This window comes from Megalobrama amblycephala, linkage group LG7 (assembly GCF_018812025.1).
Source record: "Megalobrama amblycephala isolate DHTTF-2021 linkage group LG7, ASM1881202v1, whole genome shotgun sequence".
Taxonomy (NCBI): Eukaryota; Metazoa; Chordata; class Actinopteri; order Cypriniformes; family Xenocyprididae; genus Megalobrama; species Megalobrama amblycephala.
Genome location: NC_063050.1, coordinates 25,384,028 through 25,410,235, shown reverse-complemented (window position 1 = coordinate 25,410,235; position 26,208 = coordinate 25,384,028). Strand labels below are relative to the sequence as shown.

General features: G+C 36.8%; 1 protein-coding gene across 3 annotated transcripts in view; it reads left to right on the top strand.

The window, feature by feature from the left end:
* Positions 1-26,208, top strand: part of gpm6ab (glycoprotein M6Ab) — a 63,605-nt gene that overhangs the window by 12,914 nt on the left and 24,483 nt on the right. Inside the window, exon 1 of one of the 3 annotated variants that reach the window (XM_048196711.1) lies at positions 11,213-11,718. The exons of 1 other annotated variant lie outside the window; for it this stretch is intronic. In XM_048196711.1, coding sequence (XP_048052668.1) covers positions 11,682-11,718 — 37 coding nt within the window. In that variant the 5' untranslated portion in view covers positions 11,213-11,681. Of the gene's footprint in view, positions 1-11,212; positions 11,719-26,208 lie in introns of those variants that run through there. One more of the 3 variants, XM_048196709.1, reaches the window with a different exon arrangement.

The window sequence follows — 26,208 nt, the reverse complement described above, 5'->3', positions numbered from 1 at the left end:
CAGATTTTGCGAAATTGTCGAGAAATGCCTGAAATCTGAGGCAAATCGGTGTCATTCACGCAAGTGACAAATCACGAGGTATGAATTATCAAAGACGCGATCTTAGAGAATTGACGATGTGTCACCGATGCCTGTGAGATATTTGGCATGTTAAATATCTGGGCCTGTCTGCGAATTCAAAATCCTACTGTGTGAAATGTGTTCTGACTGAAAATGACATCGGAAATGACCTACAGCCAGTGAGAGAGCAAGATACAATCTCCTGAACCATTTCCTCTTGCATAATCATTATTTTTTTCTCCTTTTCGCTGCAAATTAGCACACAGATAATTTGGATATCAAGCTTCTTGCGGGCTAACATTTTTAATAACAATTCCAGTCTTGCGCGAGAACTTCACGTGACCTTGAGTTATTTGCTTATCACTTCTCGCGTGTGTTTGGTTGTGAACTGTAGTTTGCGGACCAGACAGAGCTGTCGGTGATTCTTTCTATTGTAAAGTCATGCTATGTGTAACCCCCTGTTGCAGATCCATTGTGCAATGTGCAAACATGCAGCAGCGACTGAATGTTACCCCAGAATGTCGTGCAGTGTGAAAAGAACAGTGATCTGATGACTTTGAAAATTGTGCAGTGTGAACACGGCATTACACACCAACAAAGAGAAACAAGTACTTAAGTATTTTTTGGGAGAATCTGTACTTTACTTGAGTTTTGTCAACTGTCAACTTTTACTCCACTACATTTCCAAAATAAAATGTATACTTTTACTCCAATACGTTTTCCCAAAGCATTTTCGTTACTTACTACAAAGTAAAGTAGGAAGAACACAGACTGCAAGCAAGCATGTGCTTGTACAACCGCGGTCATTTTCCGGGTTGCGTCGATTGCTGGAGTGGCTGAGAAGAGTGCGCCGTCATTGTACAGTACAAGAGCGGCCTCTAGAGGTGAAATAAAACCTATCACTGATGCCTCGTAGAGTTTGTTTTGACAAGTGACGTGAGGCTGCTCGCTGCACAGAGCGGGACACTTCAAAAACAGATTTAAAACATAGACTACAAAACGGTATGTAATACAGTGTACACTACAGTACATGTTTTCATATCATTATAAAGTAATTAGTTTGTTGACTAGATGCTGCATTATTGGAGAACAGCAGTATGTTTGCCATCGAGGCTGAGAGGACGCTAACATTAGTACCTCAAGCGGTTAAAACAATGTGACAAAAAAAGCAACTGTTTAATGTCACGATTGTTACCATTCATTTGCATGAGTTTATATCCATTTGTTCGCTGTTGTGCATTCGTTATCCAGCGAAGTTGCATATTTAAAGGTGCCCTCGAATGAAAAATTGAATTTATCTTGGCATAGTCAAATAACAAGAGTTCAGTACATGGAAATGACATACAGTGAGTCTCAAACTCCATTGTTTCCTCCTTCTTATATAAATCTCATTTGTTTAAAAGACCTCCGAAGAACAGGCGAATCTCAACATAACACCGACTGTTACATAACAGTCGGGGTGTACGCCCCCAATATTTGCATATGCCAGCCCATGTTCCCAACATTATGAAAGGCATTACACAAGGGCAGCCAGTATTAACGTCTGGATGTGCACAGCAGAATCATCAGACTAGGTAAGCAAACAAGAACAATAGTGAAAAATGGCAGATGGAGCAATAATAACTGACATGATCCATGATAACATGATATTTTTAGTGATATTTGTAAATTGTCTTTCTAAATGTTTTGTTAGCATGTTGCTAATGTACTGTTAAATGTGGTTAAAGTTACCATCGTTTCTTACTGTATTCACGGAGACAAGAGCCGTCGCTATTTTAATTTTTAAACACTTGCAGTCTGTATAATTCATAAACAAACTTCATTCTTTTTAAATCTCTCCAACAGTGTAGCATTAGCCGTTAGCCACGGAGCACAGCCTCAAATTCATTCAGAATCAAATGTAAACAATATAACATTATACAATACTCACATAATCCGACGCATGCATGCAGTATGCATGACGAACACTTTGTAAAGAACCATTTTGAGGGTTATATTAGCTGTGTGAACTTTGTTTAGGCACTGTTTAAGGCAAGCGCGAGCTCCGTGGGCAGAGAGCACGAGATTTAAAGGGGCCGCGCAGCATAAAGCGGCTCATATTTAATGATGCCCCAAAATAGGCAGTTAAAAAAATTATTAAAAACAATCTATGGGGTATTTTGAGCTGAAACTTCACAGACACATTCAGGGGACACCTTAGACTTGTATTACATCTTGTAAAAAAACATTCGATGGCACCTTTAAACTGTATCCTCATCATGCAGCGACAGAAACATAACATAAATCAGAGATGTATTCGATTTCAGTTATTTTTTTTTATCGGCACAGTAACACATATTTTGATTAGATAATCATCAACTTTTCTAAAATAGAGCCAAATAATGTGTGAAAGTATAAAATAGACCTATGCTATGCCTTTGTGTGTAAAGATGGCAATTTTTAAGCATGACTGTTTGGATTTATATGAAATGGTAACACTTTACAATAAGAGTCCATTTAACATTAAATAAGGTTAATAAAAGTATTGTTAATTTTTAATTTCAGCATTTACATTTTAACATTTTAAAGTTGTCTCTTACTTTAGTTTTAAAGCACTATGAATTAACATGAACAATCAATGTATAATTAATATATTAGTTTTTTTTATATTTAAAATTACAATAAACATTTAGCCATTTTTTTAATTCAAAGAAACAAAATGTAAACTTTTACTTGAAAAAAAATAACTTTTACTTTAAATACTTAAAGCATTAGTCCACTTTTAAATAAACTTTTCCTGATAATTTACTCACCCCCATGTCATCCAAGATGTTTTTTCCATAAAGTGGATTTCAATGGATACCAACAGGTTGAAGGTCCAAATTGCAGTTTCAGTGCAGCTTCAAGGGCTTTAAACGATACCAGACGAGTAATAAGGGTATTTTCTAGTGAAACGATCGGTCATTTTCCGCATACTTCAAAACGCTTACGCTGAATGTTCTAACACCTTCCCTGTTCTACTTACGGGAAAAAAACTAAACTGGCTCCGTGTTCGTTCCGTAAGTAGAATAGGGAAGGCGTAGAACATTCAGAGTAAACGTTTTGAAGAATGCAGAAACTTTAACTTTAACTTCTACTAAAGTCATTTTCTAGTAAGATATCTATACTTTTACTCAAGTATGGTTTTCGAGTACTTTATACACCACTGGTTCTCGCTAAATCTTTGTCCTGTATTGTCTGATTTACCGTGGTTGTGTTTCTTGTTTTCTCCGAGTGTTCCATCGTGATTTAATAAAGACTATTTAATTAAATCTTTGAAATTTAATAAAGAAAGTTTATTTTTGAATTCTCTATTGTTGTGCGCTTCTGTGCTATCAGATAATCAGATAAAGATGTGGTGTGAAATCTATTTATCTGTTTCAACTAACTCTGTTGTGATGGTGTAGCAGACACAGCATGACACAAACTATATACAGTATCACTTAGTTAGTTAGCATCTACTTCAGAAGAATCTAAACTATGGAAGCAGGTCATCTCATTCATTTTTATCTATAATCATTCAAGCATTACAAACCATTTAGAAATATGTGCATTGCATCTAGGGTGTAAATCTATTTTTCTCAGCCGGTACTCAGTCCATTTGGCACAGCTCTTAATCAGTAATCGTGTGTTAAAAAAATAATTGATTGATTGACTGAACAATGACTAGCAGAATGTTGTCTCACAAAAGACCAGGCAGTAGGCATTCCTAGTCCCCTTTCTTCTTATCTTGGACTGGATATCACACAATGACTGTACTCCGCTCTTTATGATAAATGCGCAGGCCCAATTCTGTCACTTCCTCACTGCTCGAGGTGTTCTGATTGGATGCTGGCTCTGCTAGCAAGACCCTATGCAGGTTAACATTTCATCCTTTTTACTCTGCACTTAGTGTAGTGAGCAATTAGACGATGTGGTGTGAAATCCATTTATCTATTTCAACCAACTCTGTTGTGATGGTGTAACAGATACAGATGCTATGTTGAAGAGGTGTGAAAATCACTGTTGATGTACACAGTGAGCAGTATTTGTAATTTGAATATACATGCCATTAAAAACACTTCAGAAGCCACTTGTCCTTTTGATACTCGTCTTCCACAATAATGAAATATTGATATGTATGATTAATTTGATTTAATTATTCAGCATATCCTGTTGTTAACTAATATGTTATTTTTCAGGTGTGTATATATATATATATATATATATATATATATATATATATATATATATATATATATATATATATATAGATGAATATAAGCTAACACTTTATTTTACAGTGTCATAGTCACACGTTACTACTTATATAGTAAGTAGTAAATAATAAATTATGCATAATTACAACTAAACCCAAACCAAACCCTACCCCTAACTGTAACTCTATAGTAAGTACATGTAGTTAATTAATAGTACTCAGTACTTAAGTAATTACAATGTAACTACGCCACTGTAAAATAAAGTGTAACCGAATATAAATAGATAGTAATATTTGCATTCATAAGGTGTTTTGTTTCAGTTTAGGGCTTTTCACACTTGAAATAGTTGACCCTGGATCATTCCAAACTCTGAATAAATGGAATCCTGGGTTATCTTGCTTCACGTTTCACACTGGTCATAATTTACCCAGGATTGACATTTAAATCTGAGTAGTTATAAACTGACGTTTCACATTGTAAATTCCTAAAACCAGAGTTAATGTTCCTATTCGCATATTTGCGGTGTCACTATCATTGATTGGATAAACGCAGCATACAACCTATTTACACAAGCTCTAGCACTGATCATCCTTGTATTGCCAACTGTACTATCAAGTTTCTACTGAATGGACATTTCAGACATTTCAGGTAAGAATAAAATGGTCTCTTCTTCACTCAAATTGTCACGTTTTCTGTCAGCATTTGACACTTTCCTCTCAAACTCTGAATCTACTGTTCATATATCATGCGCAGTGTTTCCGGGTTGCGTCGATTGCTGGAGTGGCTGAGAAGAGTGCGCCGTCATTGTACAGTACAAGAGCGGCCTCTAGAGGTGAAATAAAACCTATCACTGATGCCTCGTAGAGTTTGTTTTGACAAGTGACGTGAGGCTGCTCGCTGCACAGAGCGGGACACTTCAAAAACAGATTTAAAACATATACTACAAAACGGTATGTAATACAGTGTACACTACAGTACATGTTTTCATATCATTATAAAGTAATTAGTTTGTTGACTAGATGCTGCATTATTGGAGAACAGCAGTATGTTTGCCGTCGAGGCTGAGAGGACGCTAACATTAGTACCTCAAGCGGTTAAAACAATGTGACAAAAAAAGCAACTGTTTAATGTCACAATTGTTACCATTCATTTGCATGAGTTTATATCCATTTGTTCGCTGTTGTGCAGTCGTTATCCAGCGAAGTTGCATATTTAAAGGTGCCCTCGAATGAAAAATTGAATTTATCTTGGCATAGTTAAATAACAAGAGTTCAGTACATGGAAATGACATACAGTGAGTCTCAAACTCCATTGTTTCCTCCTTCTTATATAAATCTCATTTGTTTAAAAGACCTCCGAAGAACAGGCGAATCTCAACATAACACCGACTGTTACATAACAGTCGGGGTGTACGCCCCCAATATTTGCATATGCCAGCCCATGTTCCCAACATTATGAAAGGCATTACACAAGGGCAGCCAGTATTAACGTCTGGATGTGCACAGCAGAATCATCAGACTAGGTAAGCAAACAAGAACAATAGTGAAAAATGGCAGATGGAGCAATAATAACTGACATGATCCATGATAACATGATATTTTTAGTGATATTTGTAAATTGTCTTTCTAAATGTTTTTTTAGCATGTTGCTAATGTACTGTTAAATGTGGTTAAAGTTACCATCGTTTCTTACTGTATTCACGGAGACAAGAGCCGTCGCTATTTAAATTTTTAAACACTTGCAGTCTGTATAATTCATAAACACAACTTCATTCTTTATAAATCTCTCCAACAGTGTAGCATTAGCCGTTAGCCACGGAGCACAGCCTCAAATTCATATACTTCATGCGCAGTGTTTCCGTGACTGTGCAAAGCAGGCAAATATGAGTATGCGATTGGTTGTCTGTTGCTAAGCATCTAGCTGTAACATTCTAACACTGCATCGTTACACACTGTACAAGTTTGGCACTGCAGTGCGGGGTTAACACCACAAAAGTGGAGCTAACACTGCTCTGGAGCAGGGTTTTATAACCCCGGGTAAAAAGCGGTGCTAACCCCACTTCTAAATTACAAGTGTGAAACGTTCCTTTACCCGGGGTTAAAAGCGATAACCTGGGGTTAAGCACAGTGTGAAAAGCCCTTTTGATTTGGTTCATTTCATAGAATTTGAGCTCCAATGCATATATTTGATTTTTTTGCCACCTATTTATCTGGTTAGAAAAAAAAATTGAAAGACATGTCTGTATAAAAGGCATGAAATTAAAGTTTCCAGGAGTAAAACTGGCCTTAAATGTCAAACACTGGAAGTTTTGAAAACCCCAAGTCTGTTCCACAACTTGGCTGTTCACTTTTTTTATTGATTCAAATCAGCAAGGTCTTGGTCATTGAGGAGACCAAGAACCCAATTACTGTCAAAGATGAAGAGTTCCTTTGCAGGGATGGGAGAGCATTTAAACAACAACAAACTATACCGACAGTGCACCTCATGCTGTGGAGATGCTGTTCAGCAGCAGGAGTCCAAATTCAGATGTTCAAAGCTAGTTGAAATATACCCGGGAAGAACTTTCTGCTGTAGTTTTTTGCAAAATGAATCCTGAAAATTGCTGAATAAGGAGTATGAATACTTATTCCAGTTTTGAAGTTTAAGGTTTTTTATTTTTAATAAATGTGCCTATTATAAAAACATAGGCACATATTAGGGCACATATTTATGTGCAAAGAAATAAACTACATTTGTTTTCCAAAATATAGAAATTGTAAAAGTGTATGAATGCATTTGGAAGACACTTTATATATGCACATGTAATGTATTGGATCCCAGAGAATATAATAACTGTAAGGTCTATCTACATCAATCTCATTGCATGCTGTGACATTTAGACCGACAGCCGGTGATGGCAGTACATAAGAAGCGATCTTCCTGAAGAAAGTCAATCTCTACTTTACAATGTAATCAATGCTGTAATTGCAGATGTGGTGATGAATTATCAGTGATCAATACACCTCAAAAACAACATACATGACATCTGTTGAATGCCTTTTTTATCATATAAACCTAATCATTACAGATTTCTTAGGCCTTATTTTAATTTAACAGAGATTAAAACAATTGTTTTCTTTGCAGGTCAGTGTACTGAAGATAATGAATCACTTTATTAAGCTTTGACAGAGAAGGAAAGCCCAATTAACTTTAGAGAAGGACACACAGCATATCTACTTGATTCTCAGCATTGACTGCAGTTTGGAGAAATAATTTTATGATAACAAGGCATTTCAGCTAATCTCCTTATAACTCAAGCCAGCTGGCAGCATGTACCACAGTTCATGTTAATGACTTGCCTTTTTTTTTACTCTTTTATAACATCATGTGTTTACTTTAAACTGTTCTAGTTTTTAAAAGAGAAATATTACATTCACAATGCATATATTTCTTTAAAAAGGATAACCCTATTTGAAATAAATCATGTTTTTTCAGTACAATTCTCAAACAGTTACCACATCTAAAGCATTAGCCAGGCACATTCTCACAGGAATATTTTTTAATGCTATGAGACTGTAATGTAGAGGTGTCCAACCCTGCTCCTAGAGTGCTACCATCCTGCAGATTTCAGAACCCCAATCAAACACACCTGAACCAGCTTATCAAGGTGTTCAGGGTTGCTTGATAATTACAGACAGGTGTGTTGGAGCAGGGTTGGAACTGAAGTCTGCAGGATGGTAGCTCTCAGGATCAGGGTTAGTCACCCCTGCTGAAATGTATGACTCATACCTTGTGAGCATTTCAGCCAATCAGTAAGCAAATGGCTGGTTGTGAGGTAAAGTAGAATTACTGTACAACAGTTCTTAAGTGAACTATGGGGGAAGTAATGCACACAGTTATGTCTAAGTATAACTTTGCAACAAGTGCTCTCTGAAACATACATAAACATCTGCGAGTCCTATCAAATGTGTTGGAAATTCAATGCCACTTAAAGAAAATGTGGTAACACTTTATTTTACAGTGTCGTAGTCACACGTTACTACATGTGCTTACTATAGTAATAATAGTAAATTAAGCATAATTACAAGTAACTAACCCTAACTGTAACTCTATAGTAAGTACAAGTAGTTAATTAATAGTACTCAGTACTTATTTGAGTAATAACAATTACAATTTATGTAACAAAATAACCATTTAAAATCCTATGTGCATGCATTTTACTGACTTAAAGTGGTAAAGGTGAAGGCAACATTATAGTCTTTAAAGATTAAAAAAGTATATCTAATTATTAAAGTATTTAATAATCTAATTATCTAAGTATTTAGTGTCATTGCTTGAGATTCCCAATTCTTTCGTTATGGGTGGGCCCAGTTGCTTTATTACCACCTTAGAGCTCCTTCTTGTTGCTAGGTTCTCAGAGCTGTTGACAGTATTGTGACAACAATTGTTCAGTTTTCAAGCTGTAAGTGTGTGTCATTAACACTGATCAGAACAGCTGGAGGTGACAGGAACCTTCACATCGAAAGCCCACTGCTGTGTCATGACACGTCATGACTCGTCTGCTGTATTGTGTAATTCAGTACATATGAATATTTTAATTACATTTTCATCATTGTGATTAAAATAACATGCATTTGCTACTGTCATAGTCAATCATATTTTTGCCAGTTAGGTTCATGTTACCTACACCACTACACACACACACACACACACACACACACACACACACACACACAGGTTTGTGTTTGTGAATTGTGGGGACATAGGTGTAATGGTTTTTATACTGTACAAACCGTATTTTCTATCGCCCTACACCAACCCTACACCTAAACCTACCCATCACAGAAAACTGTGCACATTTTCACTTTCTCAAAAAAACGAATTCTGTATTATTTATAAGCCTTTTGAAAAATGGGGACATGGGGTAATGCGTTTAACAAAAACGCACACACACACACACGCACGCACGCACGCACGCACGCACACACACACACACACACACACACACACACACACACACACACACACACACACACACAGGGAGTGTTATTGAATGCTAGTTAACCTGTCTAATACCTACAAGACTTGATGAGAATCAGATCACTTTATCAGACACTGTCACCACCTCATCAATAATCTTATCACTTTCACACACTGAACTAACGGAAGCAAAAGAGACATCAGTTTAACATCTACAGATCTTTGGTGACAGCACACTTTTTACACTTTCACTACTGTAGTATCCGAACCTGCTTAATTATGTAGAGCCAGCTGAAAAATTAATAAAGAGTTCTTGGAAAGGTTTACATGTTTGTTGTTGTTGTTAATAGGCTACTATAAACAAAATTAAGATTAGTAATAATAACAGAACTGTCAATGGATTACAATTAGAATGAATAAATAATTATTTTGTTTTGTAATTAAAATATTGCCATATTCAGTTTATTTTTAACAGACAATTGGTAATTGGTAAAATGTTTGGATGACACTCAGCAGCAGGCAAAGTTAAAAAAAAGTGGTAACACTTTATTTTACAGTGTCCTTGTTACACATTACCATAGTATCATATTTGTTACATGTAGTTATCATATTAATAACTATAAATCATGCATAACATGCAAATAAACCAAACCCCTAAGTATTTAAAATATATAATTACACTGTAACAAAGATGCCTTAAAATAAAGTGTAACCAAAAAAGTTTATATATCAAGTAATTATTTTGTAATAATCTGTTCCACACTTGGGGTTGGTGAGTAAATGATAATGCAGTGTTTTTGTTAATGTTTTTTTTTTTTTTTTTTTTTTTTTGATGAGATAAAGATGAAAGAACATTGTCCATTTGTGTCAAGATCCTAGTGGTTATACACAGTAAAATCCCCAGAGTTAAATCAACTCTGCTCAGAGTATATATGGTCCCTCTCTAAATAGTGTTAAAGTAACACTGAAGCAGAGTTAAAGTTAATGAGATAATTAAGCAATTAATAAGACTGTGACTGAAGTCAGTTGTAGTTCTTGTGTTTCTCTTTTCTTCAGTGATTCTGCTTGTTAACAGCAGGTGTTCATCACTAATGCACAATCATCACTTAATTAATTGCTTAATTATCTCATTAACATTAACTCTGCTTTGGTGTTATTTTAACACTATGTAGAGAGGAACTCTGAGCAGAGTTGATTTAACTCTGGAGATTTTGCTGTGTATCTGATTAATGCTGCTGCTAATAATGGTCCTATTTAAAAACAAAAACAAAAATGGCAGATTAAGTTGTCTCATGCAGTAACACAACATAATTGTAACAATGGGCATTATCAGTGATGATATTAAGTATAATAAAAAAGAACACATTTCTGATTTAGTATCAGTGAAGGCATGAGCTTTCTTGATGTTGTGTTACAAAGACAAAACACTGGCCTGTGGTGCAAAGCTGCAGTCTTTCCTAGTTTGAGCCCATTAAGTCAAATATACTAATTTCTTTGCAGGAGAGATTAAATGTATCATGATATGAAGTCCAATAAACACAAACTTCTGTCCACAGTATGATAGAGGGAACATGGTGAGGTGTGTGTGCGCGCACGTTTTTGTAATTTATGAGGACACAAATTTGTATAATGACATGGTTATTACACTGGTATTACGACGTAAACATGAAATATGAGGACATTTCATGAGTTCTCTTATTTAAACATACCAAACAATGATTTATTAAAAATGTAAAAATGCAGAATGTTTTCGGTGATGGGTAGGTTTAGGGGTAAGGGTAGTGTAGGGTGACAGAATGTACAGTTTGTACAGTATAAAACCCATTAGGCCTATGGAATGTCCTCACTTTGATAGCAAAACAAACGTGTGTGTGTGCGTGCGTGCGTGTGTGTGTGCGTGTGTGTGTGTGTGTGTGTGTACTGTATGTTGGAGTCTTCATTACGAAGGGAGGGGGCCCCTGCTGGTTACTAGGATACACCCATCCATCTGTTAGTGCGGGGAGTTGTTTTCAATGCGGTGCATTTTACATCAGCGCTAGAACAGAGCTCAGTTGTTCAAAACACCTGTATTACCAATGTTTAAAGTGTCTAAAATCTCTTATAAGAATCAATAATCCTAAAAGATAACCACGCGTCTCTATTTTGAAGCCAGCGAAAAGAAGATTTGAAAATTAATATTCCGATTTGAAAACCCGTATGTTTTCTTTTGCAATGGACAGCGTTTGAGAGAGACAGCTGAAGATCGTGTTGAGTGATATCTGCGGTCGAGAAGAGGAGCTGAGCGAGTCCCTTATCGAGCCACCACACGCACGCACACACGCCCGCTCGCGCTCTTCCACACACACGCGCTCAAATCTCGCCACAGCGCGCACAGACGCTCATCCACTTTACCGCTATAGGCATTGTTACATTTTATCCACGTCTATAATCGCGATTTGAACCACAATGGAAGAGAACATGGAAGAGGGACAGACACAGAAAGGTATTGTGTTAAATTGCTTTCCCTTCCATATTCCCCTTTCCCCAATTTATATCACGCGCGCTTGTCTTTGTGTTAATGCATACGTGTTAAGACTATTGATGGTTACTGCCACTGATTACTTTTACGATATTTTTTTTACAGCTTTCAGAATCAGTGCTTGTATTTATTTTTAAAGGCTGCAGCACAGTTTGCAGTGATGTTGATAAAGATCAGTGGTTCTGTTAATTGATGCTGGTGTGTTTTCAAGTGCACTGGTCAGTCTATGGGAATGGGCATTGTCAGTGCGCTCATTTGTGTCATGGTTTTTGTGCTTGTCTTAATGGATAATGAGGGTTTTGTCACCGCTCCCTTTTCTTTTTCCCATTCTTTCTTTCCACCATTGGCTGGGCTGCTCTGGTTATCACCACAATGCAGCCATTACAAAACAGTACTCGGGTCAGATTAGATTAGTATGGCTGTTCACTGCCTTTGTCTCTTAAACTGTTTACTTTATACGAATGTCACTCATCTGATTTAAAGCCGCAGCTTTTGTGATGTGTTTGGCTGGGTTGGGAGGCATGTGGGCGAGGGCGTCTGTTGCTGCATGTATTAAGAATGAGTTATGAGAACATGCCAAATGGAAGAATGTTGATTTGGGTTTATAAAAAAATACACTAAATTTATGTACAGGTGAGAGGAGGTGTCAAATTTTTGTGATGAAGATGGTTTGTTTAGTCTTAAATATGCCCCCCTGCAACATCTCTCCCACTCACCCACTCTCGCCCACTCTCTTGCTTTCATTTTTCTATTATTGCTGTAGTTGGACATGCTGAAAAACAATGGGTGGCAAATATAAGGTGGGACTGTGGGGATTTTAAAGAATAAGGCCAGTTGCTATGGCATGAGTGGATATGTGTCATCAAAATGGTGCTTATGAGCAACCGCAGCTCTTCTTTAAGTAACGACACTGCTTGCCTGCCATAACTGACCCACTTCTGATTGAAAGAGAGAGAGAGAGAGAGAGAGAGAGAGGCTGGGGCAAGAGAGAAAAGAAATCAGGGCAGCACTGAGCATGCAAAATTATCTCTTTTTAACCCATACTGCATACCTCTGCCCTGTAATTCATCTCATAAAACAAATTATGACCAGCTGTTGATGTGTCTGAAGAATTAAGGTTGCATAAGACTTGATATGAGAGTGTTTGAATTCAATTCAAATAGACTTTAAATAGAATGTGCGTTGGTTTCTGCTGATGCTGGTCTTGGCTGTCAATGTGAACACCCACAATGAAATGCTTTACACACAGCCTACAGAAGCTGCTCAACAGATGCGCAGTCCTTCAGCGTTTCCTGTGAAAATCAATTATTTCCACTTCACTCATGTGAGGAACCACTTCGCAATAACAGTGTTTAAAGACTGCCTATGGGGACGGACACCGAGGGATTCTCTCAGACCCAGTCCAGCTCTCTTTATCACTCTTTTTCTCTCTCTCTCCCTCTCTGTGAATGAATTTCCAGTCCTGATTGCTGACGGTCTCTTACTTCTTAATGTCTTGTTCGCACTGGGAATAAAGATATCATTTAATAATTAGTGTGCTGAATTAGTTATTGGGGTGGCAAGAGAGAAGGGACATGCAAAGGATTTGGGAGGAATATACCTGGCTGTGGATATAAAGATTAGACAAAATATCAAAGCTGATGTGAACTGTTTGATCATAAAGCAGGCACGTCACATGAAAACTTGCTGGTTGTAGGGGGTTAGTATAGATAAATCATTCATCTTCAGCAGATGGCAGAGTGCTCTGGATTATTTCTCATCTTTAGTGTCCATAAGTGGATCAGCAGAAAGATAAGCTACCGTCTCAAGCCATGCACTTCCAATGGATATAATTATGAGTTTTTGTATCTGTACAGTATGTGTGTGCATGGTTTGTTGAGACTAAACCATTGCCACAATATGATTTTCATGTAGAATTGTAGCACTGTATAGCATATCATTAAAACCATGGCATCATTTGTATTGGATACAAAATGTCTTTAAATCATAAATCAAAAAAGTATTTATACTCCTTTGAGTGCATAGATTAAGCCTCGGCTTGACCTGCAGGCAGTTTTTGGATAGAAACTGTATTGATCTTGCTCTTGGGACATGCTACAGTGCATAGCGAAATTAAATACACTGGGTTGCCCCGTTCTTTCTCCGCAGCTATCATTCAAACACCCTCGTTAACTGCATAGACTCTAATGTAGAAGTGAAATCAATTCTCTGTGCTTTGATTTGTGGATTCATATGCTAACTAACATTATTTAGCCATTGTTGTTAAGCAGCAGATTGGATAAATCATGTTTCATAAAGTCTTAGTGAATAGGTCGCAGTGTCAGTTACCCACAGAACTGGACATCCAATAACTCTTTGTTATGATATAAATATGGCTTTTAAATGCAGTTTTGAGAGACTTTCAATGAGAGAACAGATGCAACTATCTTTTCTTAAAGATTTATTGTTCTCCTGAGGAAAATATTTTTTTATTTCTCATAGATGGCCCATAGTTCATTGCTTTCAATAATCTCGGTTGTGTATTTTAGTGCCTGTATACAGACAAAACAGCAGCCAACAGATTCTGAGGAAATACTCTTAAAACATTATGCAGCTATGTTTACGTCGCCCTGTTTTAATGAAGTATTGCATCAGAAACGAGTGAAAATTTCCAAATTTCGAATAAAAATCCCTTAATTCGCAAAAATGTTTTTACGCTTGCTTGATATAGAAGAGTTAATGCGATTAATGGGAGATGGAAACGCATTTGCCGAATAAATTCTAACGTAGTAAACATCAAACCCACCTGACTAATCATAATCGGTTGTTTCCGTGGATGGTGTTGTAACAGAAAACTTTGTTTGATTCTGATGCCTCATGTTCTCCAACCAATACGCACATATAGGTCATTTGTCACTTCCCTGAAATACGACCCATAGGAGCGCTTGCTAAATTTGCGCCCCTATCGACAACAGGACACTTTCATTTTAATGCATTGTTCCCTTTTATCTGCGTCATATTTCAGGTTTCGTGTAGCTCAAATGGTAGAGCATTGTAATATATAACAGTATGCGATCATGCGATCGTGGTTTGATCACAGGGAACACGTGCTCATAAAGTGTATATGCACTATAAATCACTAAGGGTAGGTTTGTAGTCGTTAATAAAAAAATTAGTTTTGCTAAATGGAAATAGGACAAATGGTGTAAAAAGTCCACAAAGTGCATTTAAAGGTGCCCTAGAACCAGTTTTTACAAGATGTAATATAAGTCTAAGGTGTCCCCTGAATGTGTCTGTGAAGTTTCAGCTCAAAATACTTCATAGATTTTTTTTTTTATTAATTTTTTTTAACTGCCTATTTTGGGGCATCATTAACTATGCACCGATTCAGGCTGCGGCCCCTTTAAATCACGTGCTCTCCGCCCCCTCCCGAGCTCTCGACTCTAACAATGCATAAACAAAGTTCACACAGCTAATATAACCCTCAAAATGGATCTTTACAAGATGTTCGTCATGCATACTGCATGCATGCATCGGATCATGTGAGTATAATATTTATTTGGATGTTTACATTTGATTCTGAATGAGTTTGATGGTGCTCCATGGCTAAAGCTAACATTACACACTGTTGGAGAGATTTATAAAGAATGAAGTTGTGTTTATGCATTATACAGATTGCAAGTGTTTAAAAATGAAAATAGCGACGGCTCTTGTCTCCACGACTACAGTAATAAATGATGGTAACTTTAACCACATTTAACATTACATTAGCAACATGCTAACGAAACATTTATAAAGACAATTTACAAATATCAGTAAAAATATCATGTAATCATGGATCATGTCAGTTACTATTGCTCCATCTGCCATTTTTCGCTATTGCTCTTACTTGCTTATCTAGTCTGATGATTCAGCTGTGCACATCCAGACGTTAATACTGGCTGCCCTTGTCTAATGCCTTGAACATGGGCTGGCATATGCAAATATTGGGGTCATACATATTAATGATCCCGACTGTTACGTAACAGTCGGTGTTATGTTGAGATTCGCCTGTTCGTCGGAGGTCTTTTAAACAAATTAGATTTACATAAGAAGGAGGAAACAATGGTGTTTGAGACTCACTGTATGTCATTTCCATGTACTGAACTCTTGTTATTCAACTATGCCAAGGTAAATTCAATTTTTGATTCTAGGGCACCTTTAAATGAACACGCATTTTGATTGGTAACAACAGTCATACGTCATTTCATGACGACAGATGTAATACGACACTGTCATTATTTTTACGCCAGCTAGAGGGAGTATGACTTTAAAACGTAAATATACTGTAGGTCATAATAAGGTGCTTGAAAAACGACCTATAGGGTCGGTTTTTTTTTTTGGAGGACAGTCTGTTCTGTTATGATGCATTAATTCTGGATGTACTGGTGCATGTTGTAATGTGTGTGCGCAATGTATTTTCCCCTCGGGGCTTGCCGTGTATTGCCATGTTTTGTATTGGAGTGTTGCGGCTTTTTCGGGCTTGTCCGCTCACGTGTATGATGCTTAATAAAGTCGTGAAGAGTTCAGATGGCTCTCATTTATTGTTTTCTTATTCATAAGTGTTTAGGTGAACCCTTCACGAACGCTCGGTCACAGTGCTTTATTCATTGTTGGTTACTAGGTTACCAATTCCATCATCATCAACTCGAACAACTTGATGGAAACGCACGTAATTCACATTTGGCTTAAAAAAACTTTAAAAAGATTTGCTTCGTGTTTGGATGGAAACCCAGCTACTGACTATTTAAAAATGTGTTTGCTTGAGTTTTTTTTAAAGACGTGATGTCATAGAACTGAAGATTTGTTTTCACTTTCAGAAAGATAATCATTCAGTGACAGAAAAAAAGAACTTTGAAGTAGGATTCAGAATGAGATTCTCTGTGTACTATTGATCTTTTGCTTCTTTTGTTGCGTTTTCTTTGCCACATATCTTCAAAAATATGATAGCTCTGTGTGCTCATTCATGTCGCTTCTTCCTGCCTGTTGATCAATGATGTCCTCTGGGCTAGAAACCCTTTGATTGATGTCCTAGGCTCTTTCAGTGTAAACATTTCATGTTTCACTGAATTTTGCGCCTGTTGGATACTTGTGTCAAACTTATTTTTGAAAGCTTTTTAGATTGTTTTTGCATACTACGTTTAATTTTAAGGGCACCCAAATACTGTTATAAGAACTGTAACTCTTCTTGAACAACCAAGCAGTGTGCATCTACTGTGTCTTAAAGCTATTAAACTGAAACAACATCCATTTCAGTATGTGTGAAATGCAATTAAATGATGATTTTGATGAACACTAGTGTAATCATTGTTTGTTAATTAGCCACTGCTTTGTCAGAGTGTCCTAAAGCTGTTTTCAACAAGCATGACAGTCACTCCTTACAACATAATAGAGGCCAAGCGTCTAAATGAAAGCTTTTATTCAGCTTTATTGATTTTACAGGTTTAGTTAGAAATGTGAAAATCTGCTAATCAAGATTTCCAACCTTGGAAAAGTCATGGAAATGAATAAATGCTTTGCATTATAATCATTCTAAAATTTCTGTCATGACAACTCTCTGAGTGTTTGGCATGGTAATGGTAATGACAACGTTGATAAGTTTTGTCATGTTTTGTCTTTTATTGCTGTTGCTGCTTTAGGTTATTGCTGCTGCAGAACAAGTATGGGACTTGCTATTGCCAATACATACACAACATGCTGCTGTGAGCAAGTAAGACATGCTGCTGCTGTACAATATAGCGTACATGAATTACCCATAACAGATCTATACAGGTGGAGCTGGGGAAGGTGGAGGGTTTCTGAAAGTGCGCTACACTGCTAAGCAACATTGCTACTGCATGCAAGCTCATTGGCTACTGATACAATAGGAACCAATCAGCTGTGTCCTATAGAAAATTATGTCATTACGAGCAGGTTGAGTTAAAGGACCTATTAGCCTGTGCCATCTAGAGTTTCATGACAGAACTTTGTATATGTCTTAAATTATCATTTTTTAAAATCATAAAATGCTCAGAAAATTCAATGAAACAGGCCCTTGTCTGTATTTTTCAAATGTGTGGTAATTTGTGAGATGCGTGGTATTTAAATGTTTAGATGTCAGCACTTTTTTGGGATTTATAGGCTAGGTCAAACACGCTCACTCTCCATCAGAGGCACGTTTCTAATGTTGTAACCGCTCTTGGGAGAAGTGCTTGACCTGTGGGTTTTTAAGTCAGTGCCTTCAAACAACACCAGCATACTTTTAAAAAAAAAACAAAAAAACAAAGAAAACCTTGCTCATGAATAATGCAAGTGATGTAAAAGGGTTCTAGGATTGTTCAGAGAAAATGTGGTCTCAGCCTGCTGGGCAATTTTTGGCCATCTGTCTCTACTCTATTTTTATACTGTCAAACCTCTTTTTTGCATGATGTCATGCCAATGGCATTGTGATTTCAGGTACCTCATAAAGCTGTCAATCTCTTTTTTTTTGGGGGGGGGGGAGTAATTACACCTACATGTGTGTAGTAGATACTGTAATTGTAGCTCAGTGTGTGTAAGAAAGCAAGCAGTGTGAGGTTGTCATAAAACAAGAAGTGGTTAGTAAAAACCACAGCTAGAATGTTGCCCATATAGCAGTCTTATCCTAGTTGATACAGCAAACACTGATGGGGAGACTTGTAATAATGGTTTTTGATTTATAGAAACATTTACAGATGTTGGGGTTGATACGACCTTTCACAATTAACATTTACATTTACATTTACATTTACAATTAAAATTACATTTTTCAACTAGGAAATTATTTCACACAGATGATCATTCCAATCCACACAGTCTTGCTGTCACTTGTAGAGTTTACTGCAAACATGATCTAACTTTGACACGCTGTGTAGTGCCACTCACTCACAATATATCACCTTTGACAAAAAGGGAGAAGCAGCAGAGAAGCTGATTACTACTATCCTCAACTGCAGTGTAGAACAGACATATGCTAAAACAGTCATTGTCCTTATTGCACACCAGCTCAATTTCTCTCCTTCTCTCTCTAGAGTTCCATATATGTAGGCAGTTTTGTAGGGAGCTTGTTTTGTTTATATGCATTTTTATATTTAATCATATATGTATAACTGTATTACACACCATAAGTGATTTTGCATGTCCCCTTTCTCATTTTATTGCATTGTCAACTTTAAACCATTTTTTTTAATTATCTATGGTAAGCACCTTAAATACCTGTTTACATAATAGTCAATTATTTGGTGAGACTGTATCTCCCATACAACAATTTAAATGCAGCACATGATTGCATGATATACGCAAGCATTGATGTCTTGTGCTACAGTATGCACATTCTAAAGTGAATAAATGTCCCTGTCTGCTGCATCTATTTAGTCAGAAAAGAACTTTAGGCCCTTCTGGAATGGAACATGACAGGCAGTGAAAAACAGTGTCTCACTCATTATCATATTAACTGTTTATAACTTTCACTCTTATTGCATTTTGAGTAGATACAGTCTGTCTAGACAGTATTCTGATCCTCATGGCATCACAAAGCCACAGATCTTGCTCTTCCTGTAGAGATCTTTTTCTGAATTTTCATAGGTCTGTGCATCTCAGAGCATGAGCGCTGTATAGAGCTTCAAAGGGCTTGGCAGAGATACTGTCAGCTGTAATCATCCGCTCTCACACCAATGCTAACACCCAATTAGAATCACTGAGCTGTCACAGCAGGCTCAGCCCTCAGAAGTTCCTCAACAGCATTAAAGAAATGGATACAAACAAGTTGGGGGGAAACACAAACTCACACACAGCAGACTGGATGGCAAATATATTTTCTGAATTTGGTAGTTTTTGGCAATCCTTTATACAAAGTATTGGAATGATAATTCCTGTCTCGATGTCTCACTATATTAACTGTAAACAGACAGATCAGGGAATATAGATAACAGTGTAGGATGGGTAATTAAAGGATCTGCACAGTCTAAGGGCAGAAAAATAGGACATTTATAGAAAGTGGTATAGAACCAGGGACAGTGTTGTTTATTGCTTGAGGGGACAGTGATTATTATGATTTCATTGAGGGCCAATGTTACATGCAATACAGCGGAGAGCGAAGCTGTCCACAGTACACGGATGAACCCTCTTTCATTGTGAAGAGATCGTTTTATGTACTAAAAACTTACTATAAATGTACATTTATAAAAATTTAATTTACTTTTAGCATTGCAGGATGGTTGGATATATGACAATCCTCACAATTCACTGTTTTGAACTGAGTTTTTAGTTTTTAAATGCAGCAATAGAATTCTTAAAATATGCGTTCTAATGCATAAGCAGGAAAAAGACAAATGGTTACACTTTATTTTCAGGTGTCCTTGTTACAGTGTAATTATACATTTAAGTACTGAGTAATATTAATCAACTACATGTACTTACTATAGGGTTAGGGTTAGGATTAAGTTTGGTTTAGGGTTAGTTTCATGTAATTATGCATAATTTATAGTTATTACTATATAGTAACATGAGTAACAAGGACATTATTTTTTACATATACTATTGATACTACTTAATGTAACTTTTAAATGTTGAAACTTTTAAAGTTATAGATTTGTAATCCGTGCATCAAGAACACAAGTGAATTACCAGAATGTCTGATTTTACATTGACCTGCATTCATGAGTGGAAAAACAAAAACAAACAAACAAAAAAACATTAGCAAGACAAAAAGAGTTGATTCCAAGTGCAAGTATTTTTAAAAGATAAAAATAAATATCCCTTTAATGAAATGTTTAAATTGCCATTTTAGACCAACATTAAAATTTAAAAGGAACCGGAGCCCAGATCTACAAAATAAGCAGTGTTACTCGGCCTCTTATTCATCTAATGAATCCACCTCCAGCAATAATGTTGTCATCATAATGATAGCATGATGATTTACTGAATTGGTTTGTAAAAAATTTAAATTGAAAAGACCATAAATGTTTACCTATTACCATGGATGAAGATTCCCTATTAATTAACAGACAGATTTAAAAAAAAGTGTCAGTCCATTCAGCACATTTTTTGCAACTCCACTTCCAATTGTGGCTGCATGACAGATTTTTCCTATCAGGAGATGTGCCATGCTGCTCTCTCTTTTGGCTCAGCTAGACAATTCATTAATCCTCATTGTTCCTACCAGACAAGCTATTTAATACTCTTCCAGGAGCACTCACACATGCACAAACAATCCGATTTCAAGAGTGTTAGAATACAGCCATTTTATGGGTTGCTCTTTCTTATAATTAAACTTATTCGTTTAGGGCAAACACAATTACGCACATAGCCAAGAGATGGGATGATTGTTTACCTCAGAATCTGATCTGAGATGTTGTTTTGACACTCACTAATTAGTTAGTGATAAGCCAGTGAGAACACACTGCATATACGTGATCTTATCACACTGCGCTCACCACTAACACAAAGCGCTGTTGTATTAGGGCGGTGTTGCAATGACATGGGTGTCCCAGGCCTATTGTATGGTAATGTGTGAGGGAGTGTGTGCCACTTTCTCTTCTTGGGCTCCCCTCCCCCACCATACTCCCACCATAAACCCCCTCCTTTCTGTCTGGCCTGAGCGGCTCAGCTGAGGGTTGATCCGATTGCCTCAGACCCTCTGGGATGATGGGGCCGCACACACACAATTTAATCATAATTTTCTGCTTGATGTTGAAAGTTCTGGAATTTATGATTATGAATAAGCATACTGAGAAAAAGTACAGGAAAATAAAGCAGTTTAGCTTTTAGATAGGATCTCATTCTAGTCTTTCACCAAACGCCCAGGATGTTAGTATCTGAAACACAGAATGAGAGTCTGTGATGTTCTTCTATCTAGAAGGTAACATGTACATTTCAGCCAGCCAGCAAGCTTACTGATGTTAGAATTCACTGGGTGTTCGACATCCTGAAGCCCTTTGCAGCAAGACTGAACATAATTTTGATCCCTGCCCACTCAAACAAATGCAGAGACTCTCAAAAGTGGTTGCCAGGTCTTGGATAACTGTTCACCACTGAAAATGCATGACTGGATGAGGGTGCTCTGCCAAATCAAAGAAACCTTGGCCTCAGATCCACTCTGTGAATGGTTGAGACTGTATTTAGCTGATGCCAAATGAACCAAGCTACGGTGATTGATGCCAATGGGCTTATTGTTAACATACCGTAGAAGTAGCCTGAGATTATATTTATTTAAGAGGTTGCGCTGAACTGAATCTGTGCACACTGTGACAGAAATTGAATTATAGCTTGTTTAAAGGGAGGGGGTCTGCTGGTTAAATGCTCTCGCCAGGCCGGATTACAGTGTAAGTGTCTTTTTATGTGTATTACTCTGTGAATCTCCAGGAGTCGCCCTTAAAACCGCATTACAGAGCTTCTGAGCAGGTCAAAAAAACAGATTAACAGGAAAAACACTGAGTGACCGTTGCCCCTCCAATCCTGCCACTACTATGTTTCTTTGTTTTTCATAGTTTTTTTTTCTTTCCACCAATTTACACATACCACTTTCTTTTCCTCTTCATCTCCTTCTCCATTAACACATTATCTATGATACTGCTTTTTAAAAAGAATTTAACAAGTCCAGGGACTTGTTATTTTCCTTTTGTGTGCTGATCTGCTTTTGTAGAAGTTGCTCATTGCGGAATACATTAATATTAGTCTAACCCTGAATCCCAGAGCTGTAGCTTCCCTTCCTGAGCTTCCTTCCTTTTATTCTCCACTAGTATCCTTTGAGCTCTCTCTCTCTGTGTGTGTGATGTGTCAGATTCTCAATTGTCCCACTGATTTTTGTTGACGTACAGTAAGTGGGTCATTGCACTGAAGCAGAATTTGCTTGGGTTGGCATGGTAACGTCACTGGTCGATTAAACGCGCACATGAGTCCGTTCAGAAATCTGCGGGATGCTAAATGCTAACGTGCACTACCTGGCCCAAATTATGTGGACATCCACTTTTAATTAACATGTTGGGCTATTTTGGCTGCACTTAATACTTTTCCTAGCATTCCTGTGAACAAATTAAGTTCCATAAAGAAATTACTGACAGCAAGCCAGGTCCCATCATGATTGTCTTGTGTCTGAATGAAAACAAATCCCTGCAGTCATGTTCCAACATCAAGTGGAAAGCCTTCCCAAAGCAGTGAAAGCTGTTATAGTAGGAATGGGTGGACTAACTCCCTATTAATGCCCTTGGCTTTTAAATTTAATATTTAATAAGTACTTTTAGCCATTTAGTGTAAAATTGTATTTAAATGTGAAGGTAAAATAAATCTTGAGTAAGTAAACAAGATAATATCTTGTAATCACGCACCAATCTGCTAGAATATATTGGTTACTACAATATAGTAGATTTATTTATTTATATTCCTATGGAGACTGAGACGTTATCACTGCTTTGTTATTTAGCTCTCTCCATAAGTGCCTCAAGCTTTCACATGAGTTGGATTTGAGTCCTAATGGGGTTAATGGGAGAAGCTGCTTTGTATTTTAATTAGCCATCCGCTCAGCGCTTTACAGCTACGCCTGCTCTTTTCTGTCCCTCTGAGAGCTAACCATTAGATAATTTTGACCTTTTGACCTCAATGGGCAGTGGGCTGGAGGGCGTAATCCCCTCACGACTGTTTGACAAGAGTCTGGCAGATGGAGCAAATGAATGAGAGGGATATGGATCAGTCGATTGGGAGTCCCTTTCTTGTTGTACAGTGGAAGTGGGACATTGAACTTTTCTCATCATGCCCTTTTTGAAATTGGTCAGTCACTTAAGTCCAGGCCTGTTTTGAGTATACCACTTTATTTCAATAGTCCACTTTAGATATTATAAGTAACTGCATGTTCAACTACATGTCAAATAACTCTCATTAGAGTATTTGTAGACTGTCTGCTTAAAGGTACAATATGTAGTTTTTTTGCCGCTAGAGGTCGCTTATTCAAAACAAAGGTGTAGCTTGATGGCGCCTTGATTTTGCGGAATCATGTCTTCACGTCTACAGCCAGTGGTAAACAATCCGACAGGATGCGGGCCGAACTCATATTAATGGATGAGCTAATGTATTAAAGATTTATTAACATTACTGTAGTATGAAGCAGGGTGTGGCTGAAAGCCGCTGGAGCTGAATGAGGAAGCTTGAGTGTGACACATGGCTCGAGAGCAGTGGAGCTTTTATTATGCCACAGACGACTGCTTCTGCTTCTTCCAGTCATGCGTATGTGGGGTAACGGAGTGCTGTTTTATTATATTACATACATTTTTGTGTTGAAATTTGTTATAATGCTACTGCGTTCGCTCGGCGGCTACTATGAGACACTTGTTGCACACTGCAGTAAGCTAGATCGATATTAGGCATAGTAAAACATGGTACTCACGGTAAATCAAGTAAACGAGATTTAAACAATAAGACTTACTGTGTTGAGTTATATAACAATCATTAGTTTTCTGTTGATGAATGTGTCCATCCAAACAGTTGATCACACATAATAAATTAAAGGTGCCCTAGAATTAAAAATTGAATTTATATTGGCATAGTTAAATAACAAGAGTTCAGTACATGGAAATGACATACAGTGAGTCTCAAACTCCATTGTTTCCTCCTTCTTATATAAATCTAATTTGTTTAAAAGACCTGCGAAGAACAGGCGAATCTCAACATAACACCGACTGTTACGCAACAGTCGGGGTGTACGCCCCCAGTATTTGCATATGCCAGCTCATGATCGAGGCATTACACAAGGGCAGCCAGTATTACCGTCTGGATGTGCACAGCTGAATCATCAGACTAGGTAAGCAAGCAAGAACAATAGCGAAAAATGGCAGATGGAGCAATAATAACTGACATGATCCATGATAACATGATATTTTTAGTGATATTTGTGAATTGTCTTTCTAAATGTTTCGTTAGCATGTTGCTAATGTACTGTTAAATGTGGTTAAAGTTACCATCGTTTCTTATTGTATTCACGGAGACAAGAGCCGTCGTTATTTTCATTATTAAACACTTGCAGTCTGTATAATTCATAAACACAACTTCATTCTTTATAAATTTCTCCAACAGTGTAGCATTAGCTGTTAGCCACGGAGCACAGCCTCAAATTCACTCAGAATCAAATGTAAACATCCAAATAAATACAATACTCTCATAATCCGACACATGCATGCAGCATGCATGACGAACACTTTGTAAAGATCCATTTTGAGGGTTATATTAGCTGTGTAAACTTTGTTTATGCACTGTTTAAGGCAAGCGCGAGCTCCGTGGGCAGGGAGCGTGAGCATTTAAAGGGGCCGCAACATGAATCTGCGCATTTCTAATGATGCCCCAAAATAGGCAGTTAAAAAATGAATAAAAAAAAATCTATGGGGCTGAAACTTCACAGACACATTCAGGGGACACCTTAGACTTATATTACATCTTGTAAAAAAAACATTCGATGGCACCTTTAAAGCGTCTTTGGTGTTTCCATGGTTTCTACAAAATAAAACATAAATAGAGGGTAACACGGCTATGATGTCATTAATAGGCAATGCACAGACACGGTCCATGTCGTGATTAAAATTGCTTATTTCTCTGGATTTAAACATTCTTTGAAACATTTGGGATGATGTAAGTAAACAAGTCAACAAAATATATAACATAGTGATTTTTGGATATTTTAATCCAAATATATTACACATTGTGCCTTTAATATCTGCTAACACTTTATTTTGATGGTAACAGACATTCTACTGACTTTAAGTAACTTTGCAATTACATGTTAACTTATTCTACTAACTCTAACCCTTAACAGTCTACCTGTGAGTTAGTTTTCATGTATTTGCAAAGTTACTTATAGTTAGAAGAATGTAAAGTGGACTATTGAAAAAAAAACTGTGTTAACTCTGTTGGGTTTTGTAGACTGTTTTTACATACATTACTAAAATTATTTCAATTTAAAATAACTATTTTCCATTTTAATATAAGTTGAATCATCAGCTGTCTTTATTCCAGTCGTTACGTGACTCTTTCGAAATAATTCTAAAATGACGATATTGTGCTAAAGTAACATTTCTTGTTATTATCAATTTTGTAAACAGTTTTGCTGCTTAATATTTTTGTGAAAAGCATGATAATTTTTTTTCAGGATTATTTGATGAATAGAAAGTTCAAAAGAACAGCATTTATTTAAAATAGAAGTCTTTTGCAACATTATAAATGAATTACTTTTGATCAATTTAATGCATCCTTGCTGAATAAAAATATTCATTTCTTTTAAGAAATATATTACTGATGCCAAACTTTTTAATGGTAGTGTAAAACAATATTAATCAATTTTTAATTCATATTTAATATATATAATTAATTTCTGTAAACACAGACGTATTTATCTGGCACAAAAACAGTAAGGTTTTCGATTAGGGTAAAAATATTAAACTTGAAAAAGATTCATTTACT